Here is a 19,256-nt window from a genome sequence, read left to right as displayed (position 1 = left end):
ACCTCCCTCCCCCCCTACCTCCCTCCCCCCCCTCCCCATCCCACCGCCACCTCCCCACCCCCACCTCCCCCCACCTCCTTCCCCATCCCACCTCACACCTCCCTCCCCCTCCCCCTCCCCCCTCACCTGGGTGATGCGGTTGTGATTGGCCAGGAACATGGACAGGTTCTGGGACTCTTGGATGGATTGGGGGTCGGCCATTTTCCGGAGGAACTGGGCGGCTCTGGACAGACGGAGAGAGGGAGGGTCACAGGGTGGTACAGCCCAGGTCCAGGCCCTTTGGCCCAGCCTACCCATGCCAACCAACATGCTCATCTAAGCGAGTTCCACCTGCGCCCTCTGGCCATATCCCTCCCTCCCTGTGGTCCAAGGCATGTCCACACGACAAACTCAGATGGGGAATCTTGGTCTGCATGGATGAGTTGAGCTCAAGGACCCTCATCAACTTCTTGGTTCACTCATCCCTTCACACCCAAACCACCCGCACCCCAGGTACTTTCCCCTGCAACTGCACCATCTGTCCCTATACCCCCTCCCTCCCTCACCTCTATCCTGGGTCCTTCCAGGTGAGACAGAGGTTCATGTGCACCTCCTCCAACCTCACTCACTGCAGCCGGTGCACCCGGTGTGACCTCCTGTACATCGATGAGCACAAGAGTCATGGTCACACAGTATGGAACAGGTCCTTCGGCCCAGCTCGCCCGTGCCGACCAAGATGCCCCACCTAGACTAGTCCCACCTGCCCGCATTTGGTCCATATCCCACTAAACCTTTCCTGTCCATGTACCTGTCCAAATCTCTTTTAAACATTGTTATGGTACCTGCCTCACCAACCCCCTCTGGCAGCTCGTTCTTTAAACCCACCACCCTTTGCGTGAAAAAGTTGCCACTCTGATTTGGAGTGGCACGGTGGTGCAGCGGTAGAGCGGATGCCTTGCAGCGCCCGAGACCTGGGTTCACTTCTAACTATGGGTGCTGCCTGTACGGAGTTTGTAGGTTCTTCCTGTGACCTCATTGGTTTACTCTGTGTGCTCCGGTTTCCTCTCACACTCCAAAGACGTGCACGTTTGTAGGTTAATTGGCTTTGGTAAAATTGTCATTATAAAATTGTAGGATAGTGCTAGTGTACGGGGTGATTACTGGTCGGCGCGGTCTCGATGGGCCGAAGGGCCAGTTTCCGCACTATATCCCATTGAATCTTTCCCCTCTCACCCCAAACCTATGCCCTCTGTTTCTTGATTCCCCTACTCTGGATAAAGGACTCTGCGCATTCACCCAATCTGTTCCCATCATGGTCCTATGCACCTCCATAAGATCAGAAGAAGGGTCTCGACCCGAAACATCACCCATTCCTTCTCTCCTGAGATGCTGCCTGACCTGCTGAGTTACTCCAGCATTTTGTGAATAAATCCTCAGGTTCAATGTCCTCCACGTATCCCAGACACATTGAGGCTATCCCGGAGTGCCCTGGGATGGGCCGAGTGGCCTGCCGTGGTCGGTGCTCACCGTTTGTAGGCAGAGTGGTCGTTCTTGACGCTGCACTTCATGTTCTTCAGCTCATCGAGCACGGCGAACATGTTGATGAACTTGCCCAGGGTCAGTAGATACGCCTCCGACACAAAGTCCTTACGCCGCTCGGCGTGGCAAAGCCTCTTCACCTCGCCACAGAAACGCTCGATCGCCTTGCGCTAGGGTGGACACAAGGCAGTCAAACCACTGGTGGGCACAGGTGGTGGGCCCGGGTGGACGGGGCTGTACAGGGAGAGTGCCGCGCTGTGGGAGGGACGATAGATTCTATGGGGGGGGGGGGCGGGTACTGAGGGTGGGGCAGTGAATGAGCGCCGCGCTGTGGGAGGGACGATAGATTCTACGGGGGGGGGGGGCGGTACTGAGGGTGGGGCAGTGAATGAGCGCCGCGCTGTGGGAGGACGATAGATTCTATGGGGGGGGGCGGTACTGAGGGTGGGGCAGTGAATGAACGCCGCGCTGTGGGAGGGACGATAGATTCTATGGGGGGGGCGGTACTGAGGGTGGGGCAGTGAATGAGCGCCGCGCTGTGGGAAGGGCGCTACTGAGAGAGCAACGTCCAGGGGGGGGGGTGGGAAGACCCCGGGAGCAGTGTTGTAGACCACCGTTCTGCACTCGAGGTCTGGGTTGGGGGGGGGGGTGCGATCGGGGGGGGGGGGGGCGGGGTGCGATCGGGGGGTGGGGGCGGAGACCCGAGACCTTTACCTGGAAGTACATGAACTTCATCAGCTTGGTGACCTCGGGCTCCAGCACCTCCACCGTCTTCTCGTAGATCTCCACCCGGTTGGGCTGCTCGTTACATTTGACCTGGAAGAGGAGGGGTGGGGAGGAACAGAGGGGGGTGATGTTAGCTCCCCGAAGCCTGACCGGGACCAAGGAACACCGAACCAGAAACAACATTTAGGACACTTGGATAGGGGTTTGCAGGTTGTGGTGGGGGTGGGGTGATGGGAGGGGGTCATGCTTACCTGTGGGGTGGACCATGAGCAACTCCAGGTGTACAGGGAGGGGGGGAGGGGGTGGGGGAGAGGGGGGGGATCAGTTCAGTTTAGTTTATTGTCACTGTGTCACAATCAAAAGCTTTTGTCAGCAGAAAGACAATACATGATTACCATCGATCCATTTTTAGTGGACAGACACATGATAAGGGAATAACGTTTAGTGCCAGGTGAAGCCAGCAAAGATCGATCAAGGATAGTCCGAGGGTCACCAAAGAGGTAGATAGTGGTTCAGCACTTCTCTCTGGTTGTGATAGGATGATTCAGTTGCCTGATAATAGCTGGGAAGAAACTGTCCCTGAATCTAGAGGTGTGCGTTTTCACACTTCTATACCTTTGGCCTGATGGGAGAGAGGGGGGTTAGAGGGAGTGGCCGGCGTGTGACTCATCCTTGATTATGCTGCTGGCCTTGCCGAGGCAGCGTGAGGTATAAATGAAGTCAATAGAAGGGAGGTTGGTTTGTGTGATGGTCTGGGCTGCGTCCACAATTCGCTGCAATTTCTTGTGGTCTTGGATGGAGCTGTTCCCAAACCAAGCTGGGATGCATCCTGATAAAAATGGTTTCTATAGTGCATCTGTAGAAGTTGGTGAGAGTTGTAGGGAAAATGCCAAACTTCCTTAGCCTTCTGATGAAGTAGAGGCATTGGTGTGCTTTCTTGGTCATTGCTTCAATGTATGCAGTCCAGGAGAAGTTGTTGGTGATATTGACGCCTAGAAATGTGAAGTTTTCAAGCATCCCGACTTCAGCGCCATCAATGCAAACCGGGGTATGTGTAACTGGGGCAAGTGTGACTGGAGCACGTGTAACTGGGGAGTGTGTAACTGGGGCAGGTGTAACCGGGGAGGTGTAACCGGGGCAGGTATAACCGGGGCAGGTGTACCACTTCGCTTCCTGAAGTCGATCACTCTCCTTTGTCTTGCTGACATTGAGAGAAAGGTTGTTGTGTCGACACCAGGTCACGAGGTTCTCAGATTCAGAATTAGAATAGCCTTTATTGTCATCCAAAAAAACACGTCTTCTGGATGAAATTCCGTTACCCACAGTCCAACAATAAGAGCAATAAAAATAAGCAATAACACAACAATCACAAACCAACACAAAACAAAAAAAAGAAACATCCATCACAGTGAGTCTCCTCCAGTCGCCTCCTCACTGTGATGGAAGGCCACAATGTCTTTTGTCTTCCCCTGCCGTCTTCTCCCGCAGTCAGGCTGTTTGAAGTTGCCATGTCGGGGCGGTCATGGCTCCCGACATTGAAGCCCCCGCCGGGCGGAGAAAAATCCCGCGGCCTATTCCAGGCCGCGCCGGACGGTGAAAGGCCCGCGATTCGGGGCGGGCGAAGATGCTGCCGCTGCTGGAACTCCCGATGTCGGCCCCCACTCGAAGGCGAGTCGCAGCCGATCTTGCTGCGCCACCACAGCCTCTGAAGACAGCCAGCTCCGCAGATGGTGAGTCCGGTCCGCGGGCTCTGTGAACCAGAGCCCCATGTGGTCCCAGCTGGAGGCCGCCAGCTCCAGGTGTTTGGCCGATGGTAGGCCGCAGCGGGAACGGAGACACCAACCAGAATAAAAGGTCGGGTCTCCGTTCGGAAGACAATTTTACAGTCTCCCCCCCCCCCCCCCCCCCACACACATAGTACACAGCCACAAAAAACACTACATCACATCTAAACACTACAATTAAGACAAAAAAACAACAACAAATAATCGGACCGCAGGTGAGCCGCAGCTGCTGGGCAGCACCACCACTTCCACTCAATCACCTTCCTGTGCTCCGTCTCATCATTATTTGATATCCGGCCCACAATGATGGTGCCGGCCACGAGTTTGAAAACTGAATTAGATTTGTACGGCTGCACAGTCGTGGGTTTACAAGGAGTAAAGAAGGGGGCTGAGAAGACATCCTCGTGGAGGATGATTTGTCCCCTACCCTCACTGATTGGGGTCTGTTGGTCAGAAAGTCGAGGATTCAGTTGCAGAGATGAGTGCTGACACCAAGTCCCGTGAGTTTGGTGATAAGTTTGGATGGTGTAACGGTATTGAAGGCAGCGCTGTAGTCTATGAATAGGAGTCTGACGTAGGTGTCTCTCTTATCCAGGTGTCCTGGGGATGAGTGCAGGGTTAGGGCGATGGCATCATCCATAGACCTGTTGTGGCGGTGGGCGAACTGCAGTGGGTCAAGGCCGCTGGGTGGACTGGATGTGATGCATTCCATAACTAGCCTCTCAAGGCATTTCATGATGGTGCATGTCAAGGCCACTGGACGGAGGTCGTTTCGGCATGAGGTCTTGCTTTTCTTTAGCACTGGGATGATGGTGGTCTTCTTGAAGCAGGTGGGTACCTCAGGACAGAGCAGGGAGAGATTAAAGATGTCCGTGCTGGTCCACACAGCTACTACGGACACGGCCAGGAACTCCGTCTGGGCCAGTGGCTTTCAGCGAGTTTACCCTCAGGAAGGCCAATCTAACCTCTGCTACACTCACCCTGGGAAGAGACACACTGGAGTTTGAAGGGCCAGGAGTCACCGCCCTGATGGCCTTTGCTCGAAGCGAGCCTGGAAAGCATTGAGTTCATCAGGTAGGGCAGCACTGTCACCAATGATGTTGCCTGACCTTGCTTTGCAGCCAGTTATCTTATTCAGACGGTGCCACAATGAACGAGTGATCATACTGGGACTCAGGTGTGTCTCTCGACGTCCTTGACAGCTTACCTGTGGGATGGCCCTTGAGCAGCTCCTCCATGTGTAAAGCATCACCGCGTATTCATGACCCTCCTCCAGCATCTCGTTCTGCAACCACAAGAGGGGGGGGGGGTCAGTCATGGAGGGGAGGGGGGTTCGATCAGTAGGTCAGTGTCAGGAGCACGGTGGCGGTCGGGGAGGGTAGGAGGGGTGAGTTAGGGGAGATCAGTCTAGGGGGATCTTTGGTCTGGGAGTGGACGGTGTCGATGGGGGGGGGATGCTGATCTCTGGTAGACTCACCATAACGAGTGCACATGGCATGCTCGATGTACCTGGGACCGGGGGTTGGCTGTGGGCCGGTGGGTGTGTGTGGGGGTCTGGGTGTGGGGCGGGGGGTGTGGGCTGGAGAAGGGGGTGTGGGCTGGGGTGTGGGGGGTTGGCTGGAGAAGGGGGTGTGGGCTGGGGTGGGGGGGTGTGGGCCAGGGTGGGGGGGGGTGTGGGTCGGGGTGGGGGGTGTGGGGGTTTGATTGGAGAAGGGGGTTGTGGGCTGGGGTGGGGGCGTGTGGGCTGGAGAAGGGGGTGTGGGCCGGGGTGGGGGGGTGTGGGCTGGGGTGTGGGGGCGTGTGGGCTGGAGAAGGGGGTGTGGGCTGGAGAAGGGGGGTGTGGGCTGGGGTGGGGGGGTGTGGGCCGGGGTGGGGGGGTGTGGGCTGGAGAAGGGGGGTGTGGGGGTTTGATTGGAGAAGGGGGTTGTGGGCTGGGGTTGTGGGCTGGAGAAGGGGGTGTGGGCCGGGGTGGGGGCTGTGGAGGGGGGGGGGGGTGTGGGCCGGGGTGGGGGCTGTGGAGGGGGGGGGTGTGGGCCGGGTTGGGGGCTGTGGGGGGGGGGGGGTGTGGGCCGGGGTGGGGGATGTGGAGGGGGGGGGGTGTGGGCCGGGGTGGGGGCTGTGGAGGGGGGGGGGTGGGCCAGGTTGGGGGCTGTGGGGGGGGGGGGGGTGGGTCGGAGTGGGGGCTGTGGGGGGGGGTGGGCTGAGGGCTGTGGAGGGTGGGGGGGGGAGGACACTCACCATGCTGGAGTGCACCGTGGCCTGCTCAATGTACCGGGCGATCCCCGTAACAAACGCATTCCTGTCCTCGAAGTTGGTGTCAAAATTAGCCTGGAAGCAAAGCAGAGGTGAGAAGCTTCCGGAAAGACTTGGACCCGTCACAGTCTGGGACTGTCTCCCCACCCCGCGCCATTGATGATTCACTCCGCAGTTCAGAGATCCAACACGGAAACAGGCCCTTCGGCCCATCGAGTCCATGCTGACCATCGATCACCCAGTCAGACTAGTTCTATGTTATCCCACTTTCTCATCCACTCCCGACACACTAGGAACAATTTACAGAGGGTCAACTAACCTACAAAGCCGCACATCTTTGTGATGTGGGAGGAATCCAACACAGTCACAGGGAGAACGTGCAAACTCCACACACACGCAGCACCAGAGGTCAGGATTGAACCCAGGTCTCTGACGCTTCGAGGCAGCGGTTCAACCTGCTGCTTCAGCGCGCTTCTCAGTCCCTCACTGATGAACCTGCTTCACCCGTCACACCTGGGACTGACCGGGCAGGTCACAGGGCGATTCACCCCATGTCTGGGATGTCACTGTGCACTGCAGGCAGCGATGGAGACACAAGGAAGTGCAAACTGACCAGTGCCCAGAGCAGCACTGACAGTACCCAGAGCCCAGAGCAGCACTGACCAGTGCCCAGAGCAGCACTGACCAGTGCCCAGAGCAGCACTGACCAGTGCCCAGAGCAGCACTGACTAGTGCCTGCGGACAGCCGGACTTACCTGCCTGGTACATGATGAAGGGATGGACGGCTTAATGCAGGGCCGCTGGTCGGGCACTGACCGGTGGGCACGGGGCGGTGTGGGCACTGACCGGTGGGCACGGGGCGGTGTGGGCACTAACCGGTGGGCATGGGGCGGTGTGGGCACAGACCGGTGGTGTGGGCCGTGGCTGGACCTACCTGGTACATGATGGAGGAGGGGGGCGGCTCGATGCAGGGCTGCTGGTCGGGCAGCGGCAGCTCCTCCAGCAGGTCCACGTTGGACAGAGCGTCCTCCAGAGTCACGTGGGTTGTCATGGCGACGGCGTCCGGACGGGATCACCCTGGAATGCACACGGGTGAGAGGGTCAGTGTGGTTAGAGAGGGAGGGGGGTCAGTGTAGCCAAAGAGAGGGGGGGTCAGTGGAGAGGGGGATGGGGCAGTGTGGCCAGAGAGAGGGAGATTCCTTGAGGAACACATCAACACTGACCGGCAGCCCCTCTCCCTCAGGCCCCCCTCCTCATCGCCTGCCCCCCCCTCCCCCTCCCCGGGACCCCCCCCCCCCCAGCTGAGCTCATGGCTTGCAGGGCAGAGATTCTACCCCCACCCTCCCAAGCTGTATAGGGCACCGGGAGGGGGGGGGGGGGTTGGTCACCAAAGGAAACCCTCCACTGGCAATGGGGGAGGGGGCTACAGCAGAGGGGTTCCAGGGACAGGGAGTGTCGGGAGAAGAACCGGAGAGAGGGAGGGGGGTAAAGGGCACTGTTACTGCCCCCCATTCCCAGCGCTCCACCCACCACATAAACACCCTCCCCCCTCCCACCACCCCCCCCCCCCCCCCCCCCCCCTGCCCTTTCTCCACCCAGGGGCAGGTAAGACTGGTTCTCTCCCCCTCCCCTCTCTCATCCACCCAACTCTCGCCCACGCCTCTCCCTTTACTATCCCCCACCCTCCCTCTCACACGTCCACTTGCCCCCCTCCCTCCATGATGTACCTGCCCCACTCAAGCACAGCCACAGAACCAAGTGTTCCTGCTCCATCTCTTCCCCCCATTTACGCCACCCCCTCGACTCCCCCCCCTCCCCCTCGCGAGTGACAGGCAGTCCTGTTCCCCGGGCAATAGCCCCCACAAAACCCCCCCTCCCCTTCCCCCCGGGGCAGAGTTTGACCGTGCGAGGAATGGGGGGGTGAAGAGGGGACACCCGGACTTACTCTCGATGCTCAAACATGGAGACACACAGAAAGCAGAACAGAAACGAGGACAGGAAGCAATCGGTGGCGAGGGAGGGGGGAAGGAGGTCAGCAGAGCACACTCCTGACACAATCTCCTCACACTCCCCCCGTCTTCCCACACTCCTCTCCATCTCCCCATCTCCCCCCCTCCCCAAACTCCCCCCCAGTGTCCCCACTCTCCCCCCTCCATCTCCCCACACTCCCCCCCTCCATCTCCCTACACTCCCCCCCTCCATCTCCCTACACTCCCCCCCCTCCGTCTCCCCTCACTCCCCCCTCCATCTCTCCACACCCCTCCATCTCCCCACACTCCCCCCCTCCATCTCCCCACACCCCCCCTCCATCTCTCCACACCCCTCCATCTCCCCACACTCCCCCCCTCCATCTCCCCACACTACCCCCCTCCATCTCCCCACACTCCCCCCCCTCCATCTCTCCACACTCCCCCCCTCCATCTCTCCACACCCATCCATCTCCCTACACTCCCCCCCTCCATCTCCCCACACTCCCCCCCTCCATCTCCCCACACCCCCCCTCCATCTCTCCACACCCATCCATCTCCCCACACTCCCCCCCTCCATCTCCCCACACTCCCCCCCTCCATCTCCCCACACTCCCCCCCTCCATCTCCCCACACTCCCCCCCTCCATCTCCCCACACCCCCCCCTCCATCTCTCCACACCCATCCATCTCCCTACACTCCCCCCCTCCATCTCCCCACACTCCCCCCCTCCATCTCCCCACACCCCCCCCTCCATCTCCCCACACTCCCCCCCTCCATCTCCCCACACCCCCCCTCCATCTCTCCACACCCCTCCATCTCCCCACACTCCCCCCCTCCATCTCCCCACACTCCCCCCCTCCATCTCCCCACACTCCCCCCCTCCATCTCCCCACACTCCCCCCCTCCATCTCCCCACACCCCCCCCCTCCATCTCCCCACACTCCCCCCCTCCATCTCCCCACACTCCCCCCTCCATCTCCCCACACTCCCCCCCTCCATCTCCCCACACTCCCCCCCTCCATCTCCCCACACTCCCCCCCTCCATCTCCCCACACCCCCCCTCCATCTCTCCACACCCATCCATCTCCCCACACTCCCCCCCTCCATCTCCCCACACTCCCTCCGAGCTCAGCTTGAGACAGAACCACACACTCAAGTCTCGAAGGGGAGGAAGGGTGGGGGAGGATGGCAGCGAGCTGGAGTGAGTGTGGGGGTGGAGGGAGTGAGTGTGGGGGTGGAGGGAGTGAGTGTGGGGGTGGAGGGAGTGAGTGTGGGGGTGGGGGGAGTGAGTGTGGGGGTGGAGGGAGGGAGTGTGGGGGTGGAGGGAGTGAGTGTGGGGGTGGAGGGAGTGAGTGTGGGGGTGGAGGGAGTGAGTGTGGGGGTGGAGGGAGTGAGTGTGGGGGTGGAGGGAGTGAGTGTGGGGTGGAGGGAGGGAGTGAGAGCAGAGGAAGGGTGAAGTGGAGGGAGTGAGTGGGGGTGGGGGGAGGTAGTGAGGTGGGGGGAGGGAGTGAGGTGGGGGAGAGAGTGAGGTGGGGGAGGGAGTGAGGTGGGGGTGAGGTGGGGGGAGGGAGTGAGGTGGGGGAGGGAGTGAGGTGGGGGGAAGGAGTGAGGTGGGGGGAGGGAGTGAGGTAGGGGGGAGGGAGTGAGGTAGGGGGAGGGAGGGAGTGAGGTGGGGGGAGGGAGTGAGGTGGGGGGAGGGAGTGAGGTGGGGGGAGGGAGTGAGGTAGGGGGGAGGGAGTGAGGTAGGGGGAGGGAGTGAGGTAGGGGGAGGGAGGGAGTGAGGTGGGGGGAGGGGGAGTGAGGTGGGGGAGTGAGGTGGGGGGAGGGAGTGAGGTGGGGGGAGGGAGTGAGGTGGGGGGAGGGAGTGAGGTGGGGGGAGGGAGTGAGGTGGGGGGAGGGAGTGAAGTGGGGGGAGGGAGTGAGGTGGGGGAGGGAGGGAGTGAGGTGGGGGGAGGGGGAGTGAGGTGGGGGGAGGGAGTGAGGTGGGGGGAGAGAGTGAGGTGGGGGGAGGGAGTGAGGTGGGGGGAGGGAGTGAGGTGGGGGGAGGGGGAGTGAGGTGGGGGGAGGGAGTGAGGTGGGGGGAGGGAGTGAGGTGGGGGGAGGGAGTGAGGTGGGAGGAGAGAGTGAGGTGCCTTCTCCCCATAACTTTTGCAATCCTTTGAACCTATGAATATCTCCACTTAAAAATACCCAGCACGGCCTCCACAACTGACAATGAATTCCACAGATTCACCACCCTCTGGCTAACGAAATTCCTCCTCTTTTTAAAGCACTATCGTTTTATTCTGAGGCTGTGCCCTCTGGCCCTAAACCTCTCCCACTAGTGGAATCATCCTCTCCACATCCACACTATCCACGCCTATCACTATTCAGTGCTTCACTGAGGTCCCCCCCACATCCTTCTAAACTCCAGCGAGCACAGACCCAGTGTCTCTCCCGTTACCCACACCAGCACACCTGCCCACAGACTCGACGCTAACGCTAGGTGTGTCCTGCGGCAGAGGGGGCCAGTGACCCCACACCCAGGGGTCGAGGCTGACCTGTCCGTCCCCACTGACCTCCCGAGGCTCTCTGCCCGGTCAAGCCTGGTGACCGGGAGAGGTCACGTCACCCACACCTCACCCTCGGGAAGCACGAGTGACCCAGGCAGTTCATGAGTTAAAGCCACAGATCCTGCCGGTCAACAAATGGCTGGCCAGTAACCGGCCATTGGCCGGAGTGGTCGATAACCTCCCAGCAACACAAGCAGCAGTTCACCGTGGACTCTGCCCTCTCCACCTTCTCAACATGCAACACTGGTTAGTTAATTGTCATTTGTCATTGTAGAACGGGTTGAGTGAATCCACAGAGTCTTTTCCCCAGAGTAGGAGAATCAAGAACCAGAGGACACAGGTTTAGGATGAGAGGGGAAAGATTTAATAGAAACATGAGGAATAACATTTTCACACAGAGGGAGGTGGGTGCGTGGAACGAGCTACCGGAGGAGGCTGTTGAGGCAGGTACAATAACATTTTAAAGACTTTTGGACACATAGACATAGAAACATAGAAAATAGGTGCAGGAGTAGGCCATTCAGCCCTTCGAGCCTGCACTGCCATTCAATATGATCATGGGTGATCATTCAGCTCAGTATCCCGTACCTGCCTTCTCTCCATACCCCCCGATCCCTTTAGCCACAAGGGCCACATCTAACTCCCTCTTAAATATAGCCAATGAACTGGCCTCAACTACCTTCTGTGGCAGAGAATTCCACAGACTCACCACTCTCTGTGTGAAGAAATGTTTTCTCATCTCGGTCCTAAAAGACTTCCCCCTTATCCTTAAGCTGTGACCCCTGGTTCTGGACTCCCCCAACATCGGGAACAATCTTCCCGCATCTAGCCTCTCCAACCCCTTAAGAATTTTATATGTTTCTATAAGATCCCCCCTCAGTCTTCTAAATTCCAGCGAGTACAAGCCTAGTCTATCCAGTCTTTCTTCATATGAAAGTCCCGCCATCCCAGGGATCAATCTGGTGAACCTTCTCTGTACTCCCTCTAAGGCAAGAACGTCTTTCCTCAGATTAGGAGACCAAAACTGGACACAATACTCCAGGTGCAGTCTCACCAATGCCCTGTACAACTGCAGTAGAACCTCCCTGCTCCTAAACTCAAATCCTCTTGCTATGAATGCCAACATACCATTCGCTTTCTTCACTGCCTGCTGCACCTGCACGCTTGCTTTCAATGACTGGTGCACCATGACACCCAGGTCACGTTGCATCTCCCCTTCTCCTAATCGGTCACCATTCAGGAAATACTCTGCTTTCCTGTTCTTGCCGCCAAAGTGGCATAATGGATAAGAAAGTTTTAGAGGGATATGGACCAAATGCAGGCAGGCGGGACTAGTATAGATAGAGCATCTCGGTTGGCATGCGCGAGTTGGACCGAAGGGCCTCAGCTCTGCTCTGAGCCTGAGAGCAGGCAGAGAGGTGGGCAGAGGTCACACTGACAGCAGGGAGAGGGGTCAGAGTCACACAGCACAGAAACAGGCCCTTCGGCCCAACTCGCTCGCACTGACCAACATACCTCATCTACACTTGTCCCATCTGCCCGCATTTGGCCCTTATCCCTCTAAACCTTCCCTATCCATGTTCCTTTCTAAATGTTTCTTAAATGTTGTGATAGTGCCTTCCTCAACTACCTCCTCTGGCAGCTAGTTCCATGCACCCACCATCCTCTGTGTAAAAATGTTTCTATTAAATCTTTCCCCTCTCACCTTGAACCTCCGTCCTTGGGAGAGCACGGGTGTTGGCCTGAGACCGACGTTGGACAGAGCAGACGCTGGCTGCAGGGAAGGCGTGGTCAGCAGTGATATCGGCCCAACACCGAGTTACCCGGAACACATCCAACGTTTAACAACCTGCAATAATGGCAGGTTGTTGTGTTGAGAACACACCCGTACCGACTTCCCCTTCCCCTTCCCCTCGCTGTCAGACTCACCACAATCGAAACGTTCCCACTCCTCACGCTCTGAGTCACACATGCGGGCGGCCTTGCACCGGCACGGCACGACCCCACCCACAGTCACCCCTCTCCCCCCTCCTCCCCCAAGCACACGGCAGCACAGGAAACACCACAGCCAATCCACGACAGCACAATGCCACGGACAACGGCACGTTGCACACCGGAAAACCTGCCTCACCGCAGTCTCACTGTTCCGTAAACATTCGCAGCTCTTCACTCCGAGGGACAATTATCACCCCCAGGACCCATCGAGGATCCCCACCATCTTCTCACCGCTACTGGCTTAGGCTTATTACTGTCACGTTTAACCGAGGTACTGTAAAGAGCTTTGTTTCGTATGCTGCCCAATCCTGTTCCAAAGTCACAGGAGTAGAATTCAGCCAATCGAGTCCACTTCGCCATTCAATCATGGCTGATCTATCTTTCCCTCTCAACCCCATTCTCCTGCCTTCTCCCCGTAATCCCCGAACTAATCCTATCAATCTCCGCTTTAAAAGTACCCAATGACTTGGCCTCCCCACCGTCTGTGGCAATGAATTCCACAGATTCACCACCCTTTGACTAAAGAAATTCTTCCTCATCTCCTTTCTACAGATATGTCCTTTTATTCTGAGGTTGTGCCCTCTGGTCCTAGACTCTCCCACTACTGGAAACATCCTCTCCACATCCACTCTATCCAGGCCTTTCACCATTCGGTTAGTTTCAATGAGGTCCCCCCTCATCCTTCTAAACTCCAGCGATTCCCAGGATCATTGTTGTAAACCTCCTCTGGATCCTCTCCCACGCCAGCACATCCTTCCTCAGATATGGGGCCCAAAACTGCTCACGATACTCCAAATGCAGTCTGACCAGTGCCTTATAAAGCCTCAGCATTACAAACCTGCTTTTACATTTTACTCCCCTCAAAATAAATGCTAACATTGGATTTGCCTTCCTTACCACCGATTCAACTTGTAAATGAACTTTTTGAGAATCTTGCACCAGCACTCCCAAGTCCGTTTGCACCTCCGTAAATAGAGAGTAGAGAATATTCTACACCTTTATTCCATCTACACTTCCTTGCCCACTCTCCACATCTGTCCAAGCCCTTCTGCCCCTCCACCAATCTCCGTACCATCCCTAGACCTGCCCACAAAGCATTCAATTTTCTCATCCAAATCATTAATATTTAATCAGATCATATATACTCTACATAATATAATCAAACTAAACTCAAGTACAATAGGTAAAGCAAAGGGGAAGATACAGAATGCAGCATGCATTCAAGAGAGAGCTAGATAGAGCTCTTAAGGATAGCGGAGTCAGGGCGTATGGGGAGAAGGCAGGAACGGGGTACTGATTGAGAATGATCAGCCATGATCACATTGAATGGTGGTGCTGGCTCGAAGGGCCGAATGGCCTACTCCTACACCTATTGTCTATTGTCTAATAATGTTTTCAGTATTGTAGCGCATCAGTTCCAGAGACAAATCCAATGTCCACAATGGGGTAGAGGTGAATCAGACAGCACCTTAGCTCATAGAGGGACCGTTCAGAAGTCTGATTGCAGAGGGGAAGGGCAGGAGATACAGAATGCTGAAGTCCCACACCACCAGTTTCAGGAACAGCTACTTTCCTACATCAGGTTCTTGAACTGACCCGACAACCCTGACCCTACCTCAGCAAAGGATCACAAGCGACCACCTCTTGCACTGCCTTGTTTTCTAATTGTGTTGTGTTCTGCACGAATGTCTTTTTGCAGTCTTCAGTCTTTTAGAAATTCTGTGTATAATTTACAAATAATTTATGCTTGATTTATGTTTATTGAAGCGTGATTTATGCACGATTCCCACATAATTTAAGCATAATTTACACGTGATTCTTGTATAATTGATGTGTCTGTATGCTGTCTGTGTCTTTGTACCTGGGATGCTGCTGCAAGCAATGCTCTCACTTCACCTGTACCTCACTACACTCGTGCAGATCACAATAAACCTGATCTAAATACACAGGTGGCACTGGACAATACCAGTTTAGACTCGCAGCTAATCCCCCCACATGCCACCCCCCCCCCATCCCCATCTCCCCCACACCCCCCTTTAGTGGTGTTCAGAGGGATATGAGCAAACACGGGCAGGTGGGTCTAGTGTAGATGGGGCAGTGTGGTCGGAATAGGCAAGTTGGGCTGAAGGGCCTGTTTCCATGGTGTATGACTCTTTAATGAAAGGGGAAAGATTTTACATGGATAGGACAGGTTTAGAGAGATATGGGCCAAACGAAGCCAGGTGGGTCTAGTGTAGATGGGGCATTTTTGTCGGCAGAGGCAAGTGGGCTGAAGGGCCTGTTTGGGTGCTCGGTGACTCTATAACAGCGGGCGAGCAGCATCTCTGGAGAACTTGGATATGTGATGTTTTGGGTTGAGACCCTTAACTACTTAACATCGGGGGGAGGGGGCAGATTCTTGATTAGTACAGGTGTCAGGGGTTGTGGGGAGAAAACAGGAGAATAGGGTTGAGAAGGAATGATAGATCAGCCATGATTGAATGGCGGAGTAGACTTGATGGGCTTATTCTGTTGCTATGACTTATGAACTTGTGCATAAAAGAAGAACGGGGCAAACAAGAAGTGCCAGAGAGGGGACGGGAAACCCATGACGGTGGGAGGAAGTCACTTTGACAGATGGCCAGTTTATTTTGGAGGTTGTAGCTGGCAGACGAGATAAGGGAAGCATTGCCTGCGGTGAATTTTGATGCATGGCCCTTCTCGATAACTTACCACACACGGGCTGCTGGGAAGGCCGGTCAGCACAGCTTTGTGTGTGAGAAATCAATGTGCAACTATTTGATGGAGATTTTTGAGGAAGCAATAAAGTAAATTGACAAAGCCCCAGCAAAAGACGTTTTGAGATGGACACTGTGCTGGAGTAACTCAACGGGTCAGGCAGCATCTCTGGAGAACATGGATGGGAGACGTTTCAGGTCTGGACCCTTCTTCAGGGTCATTGTGGAGGGGTACAGAAGGATGGAAAGGGGGTGGATTGGATGCAGGACAAAGGTTAGCGGACTGTATTGGTGGATACAGATGAAGGGGAGGTTTGATTAGCAGACTGGTCAACAAAGGCTAGAGATGAAAAGATAAAAGGTTGTGAGTTAAGGAGAGAAGAGGCAGGAAATGTGAAGGCAGGAGGGGATAAAGGTAGAAGAGGAGATGGTGGAAGAAGGGGAAGGGGAGGGAAGGGGAATGGGGTACAGGGGAGGGGAATGGGGTACAGGGGAGGGGAATGGGGGACAGGGGAGGGGAATGGGGGACAGGGGAGGAAAGGGTTGGGGAGGGGGAATGGGGGCAGGATTTTGGGAGAAATGTGTGGGCATCCATTTGGAACACAGGGGAGATTGAATAAGTTTATTGAATAAGTTTATTGGCCAAGTATATACACATACAAGGAATTTGCCTTGGTGCTCCGCTCGCAAGTAACAACACGACATACAGTAAACAATTAAGAATAAAACATAAAAACATTAATAAACCATTATAGTTTAACCATGTGAAGAGGGACGGGGAGAGTATTGTTGGTCAGTTTCCTACAATTGGATAATTCATTGTTTATGAATTATTGGGTCGGAAGCTGCCCATATCGGAAATATGAGGTGCTGTTTGTCCAGTGTGCATGTGGCCTCACTCTGACAAAGGTGGAGGCCCAGGACAGAAAGGTCAGTGCGGTGGTGGGAAGCGGAGTTAAAATGGTTCGCAACCGGGAGATCCAGCAGGCCTTGGCGGACTTGACCAGAAACGTCACGCATGCACGTTCTCCACAGATGCTGCCTGACCCGCTGAGTTACTCCAGCACATTGTGTCTTTCCTACATGATAGGTTGGCCCAGAAGGTTAAGTCAAGTGAAGTCAGGTTTATTGTCATCTGCACGATTCTGGTGAGGCACTGTGGGAGCCCCACAGACTCAGACAGCACACAGAAATATCAATTGCACACAAATCACACATAAACCACGCATAATTCATTCACAAATGATGCATAAATCACATGTAAATGAAGCATAAATCAGGCATAAATTCCATAAATTGTGCGTAAATAGCACATGAACCACACATAAATTGCACATTAATTCTACCAGACACCTGTGGTGCTACTGCATGCAATGCTCTCACTGTACCTGCACCTCACCATAATCGAGCAGACGACACCAAAACATTGCGCACAAGATTCGAGGAGATTTGCCGATTGATCATAAGGTCACAAGTGATGGGGGGAAGAATTCTGCCCATCAAGTCTACTCCGCCATTCAATCATGGCTGATCGATCTCTCCCTCCTAACCCCATTCTCCTGCCTTCTCCCCATAACCTCTCTCACCTGTATGAATCAGGTGAGAATCAAGAATCTATATCTCTGCCTTAAATATATCCACTGACTTGGCCTCCACAGCCTCCGAGGCAAGGAATCCCACAGATTCACCACTGAGGGAGCGGGAGGTAGCCTGACCCCAGTGGCCATGGTTGCCCGGAGTGGAGGGTCCACGTGTGACTGGACGTTGGCGAGCAGTGGGATCCGGCCAGTGGGCAGGGATGTGGACACAGCTCACACTGACCACATGACACTGGCCTGAGACCAGGACACAGCTCATACTGACCCTGGGGGAGGGAACGGTCACCACAGACTCTGATGGAAATCATTCAGAGTTAAATTAACAGAAATAACCAGCGTTGGGTATTTTGGGAAAAGATGACTCCACGCTTCCACTTTCACCTCCTCCCTGTCCAGCTCATCACCAACCTCCACATCTCTGTAGCCTTAGCCCACCACTCCCCGTCTCTGCAACCCACCCCCCCACTCTCTCTTCTGTAAACCCCACCTCTCCCAACACCCCTCTGTAACTCTCTCCCACCTCTTCTCTGTAACCCCCCTACTCTCTTCCTCCCCCCCTCCCTCTCCCACCCCTTCTATGTAACCCCCCCCACTCTCTCCCTCCTCTCTTCTGTAACCCCCCCTCCCTCTACCTCCCCTTCTCTGTAACCCCCCCCTCCCCTCTCCCACCCCCCCCCCACCCCTCTCCCACCCCCCCCCACCCCTCTCCCATCCCCCCCCAACCCTCCCCCCCTCCTCCCACCCCCCCTCCTCCCACCCCCCCTCTCCCACCCCCCCTCTCCCACCCCGTTCTCTCCTACCCCCCCTCTCTCCCACCTCTTCTCTGTAACCCCCCCCCTCTGTAATATCCCTCTCTCCCCTCCTCTGTAACCCCCCCTCCCCCTCCCCTCCCCCTCCCATCTGTAAACTCCCCCCCCTCCCCACAGGTAACCCTCTCTCTGCAACTGCGGGTCCGCACGGCTGATCGCGGCGATACCGAGGGGGGGGAGGGAGGATGTTTGTTGCGGGGGGGGGGGGGGGGGGTGCGGGTCATGTACCGCGCCCGGTCCCTCATGCTCATGTGGATGGGATACAGATGCGGGGGGGATGGCGGGTGCAGGTGCGGGGGGATGGCGGGTGCGGGGGGGATGGTGGGTGCGGGGGGGATGGCGGGTGCAGGTGCGGGGGGGGATGGCGGGTGCGGGGGGGGATGGCGGGTGCGGGGGGGATGGCGGGTGCAGGTGCGGGGGGGGATGGCGGGTGCGGGGGGGGATGGCGGGTGCGGGGGGGATGGCGGGTGCAGGTGCGGGGGGGGATGGCGGGTGCGGGGGGGGATGGCGGGTGCGGGGGGGATGGCGGGTGCAGGTGCGGGGGGGGATGGCGGGTGCGGGGGGGGATGGCGGGTGCGGGGGGGATGGCGGGTGCAGGTGCGGGGGGGGATGGCGGGTGCGGGGGGGGATGGCGGGTGCGGGGGGGATGGCGGGTGCAGGTGCGGGGGGGATGGCGGGTGCGGGGGGGATGGTGGATGCGGTGCGGGGGGGATGGCGGGTGCAGGTGCGGGGGGGATGGCGGGTGCAGGTGCGGGGGGGATGGCGGGTGCAGGTGCGGGGGGGATGGCGGGTGCAGGTGCGGGGGGGATGGTGGATGCGGTGCGGATCATCATCATCATCAGTCTGGGTCGCGGGGAAGCGCTGATGCGGACGGACGGAGGGAGATGCGGCTCCGGGAGCGGCAGGTTGCGGGTGCGGGTGCGGGACCGGCCGGGGTGGGGACCATGGGGGGGGGGGGGGTGGAGGCTGTGGGGACCATGGGGGGGGGGGGGGGGGGGTGGAGGCTGTGGGGACCATGGGGGGGGGGGGGGGGGGTGGAGGCTGTGGGTCCCGGCCCGGGGTGCGAGGGGCTGCGGACTCACCTCCTTCCCGCAGATCCGCTGCTCCGACACAAAGCCAAAGATGGCCGCACCGCAGCCCCGACCCCTCCCCACTGAGGGAGCGCCGCACTGTGGGAGGGGCAGTGAGGGAGCGCCGCACTGTGGGAGGGGCGGTGAGGGAGCGCCGCACTGTGGGAGGGGCAGTGAGGGAGCGCCGCACTGTGGGAGGGGCGGTGAGGGAGCGCCGCACTGTGGGAGGGGCAGTGAGGGAGCGCCGCACTGTGGGAGGGAGGG

The 19,256-nt window shown here is 57.5% G+C and overlaps 1 protein-coding gene across 1 annotated transcript in view; it reads right to left on the bottom strand.

Annotated features, from left to right (window-relative positions):
- The window catches only part of LOC144599748 (cytoplasmic FMR1-interacting protein 2-like), a 22,560-nt gene extending 3,429 nt beyond the window's left edge, over positions 1–19,131 (bottom strand). Inside the window, exons 1-7 of the mRNA XM_078410987.1 lie at positions 19,005–19,131; positions 7,216–7,358; positions 6,267–6,356; positions 5,236–5,313; positions 2,233–2,334; positions 1,507–1,688; positions 127–223 (exon numbers count right to left, since the gene is read on the bottom strand). Coding sequence (XP_078267113.1) covers positions 127–223; positions 1,507–1,688; positions 2,233–2,334; positions 5,236–5,313; positions 6,267–6,356; positions 7,216–7,332 — 666 coding nt within the window. The 5' untranslated portion in view covers positions 7,333–7,358; positions 19,005–19,131. The remainder of the gene's footprint in view (positions 1–126; positions 224–1,506; positions 1,689–2,232; positions 2,335–5,235; positions 5,314–6,266; positions 6,357–7,215; positions 7,359–19,004) is intronic.
- Between the last annotated feature and the right edge of the window lie 125 nt (positions 19,132–19,256).

The sequence above is a fragment of the Rhinoraja longicauda genome, chromosome 14 (assembly GCF_053455715.1).
Source record: "Rhinoraja longicauda isolate Sanriku21f chromosome 14, sRhiLon1.1, whole genome shotgun sequence".
NCBI lineage: Eukaryota > Metazoa > Chordata > Chondrichthyes > Rajiformes > Arhynchobatidae > Rhinoraja > Rhinoraja longicauda.
The sequence above is the reverse complement of the archived record's forward strand: the minus strand, read 5'-3'. Positions and strand labels throughout refer to the sequence as shown.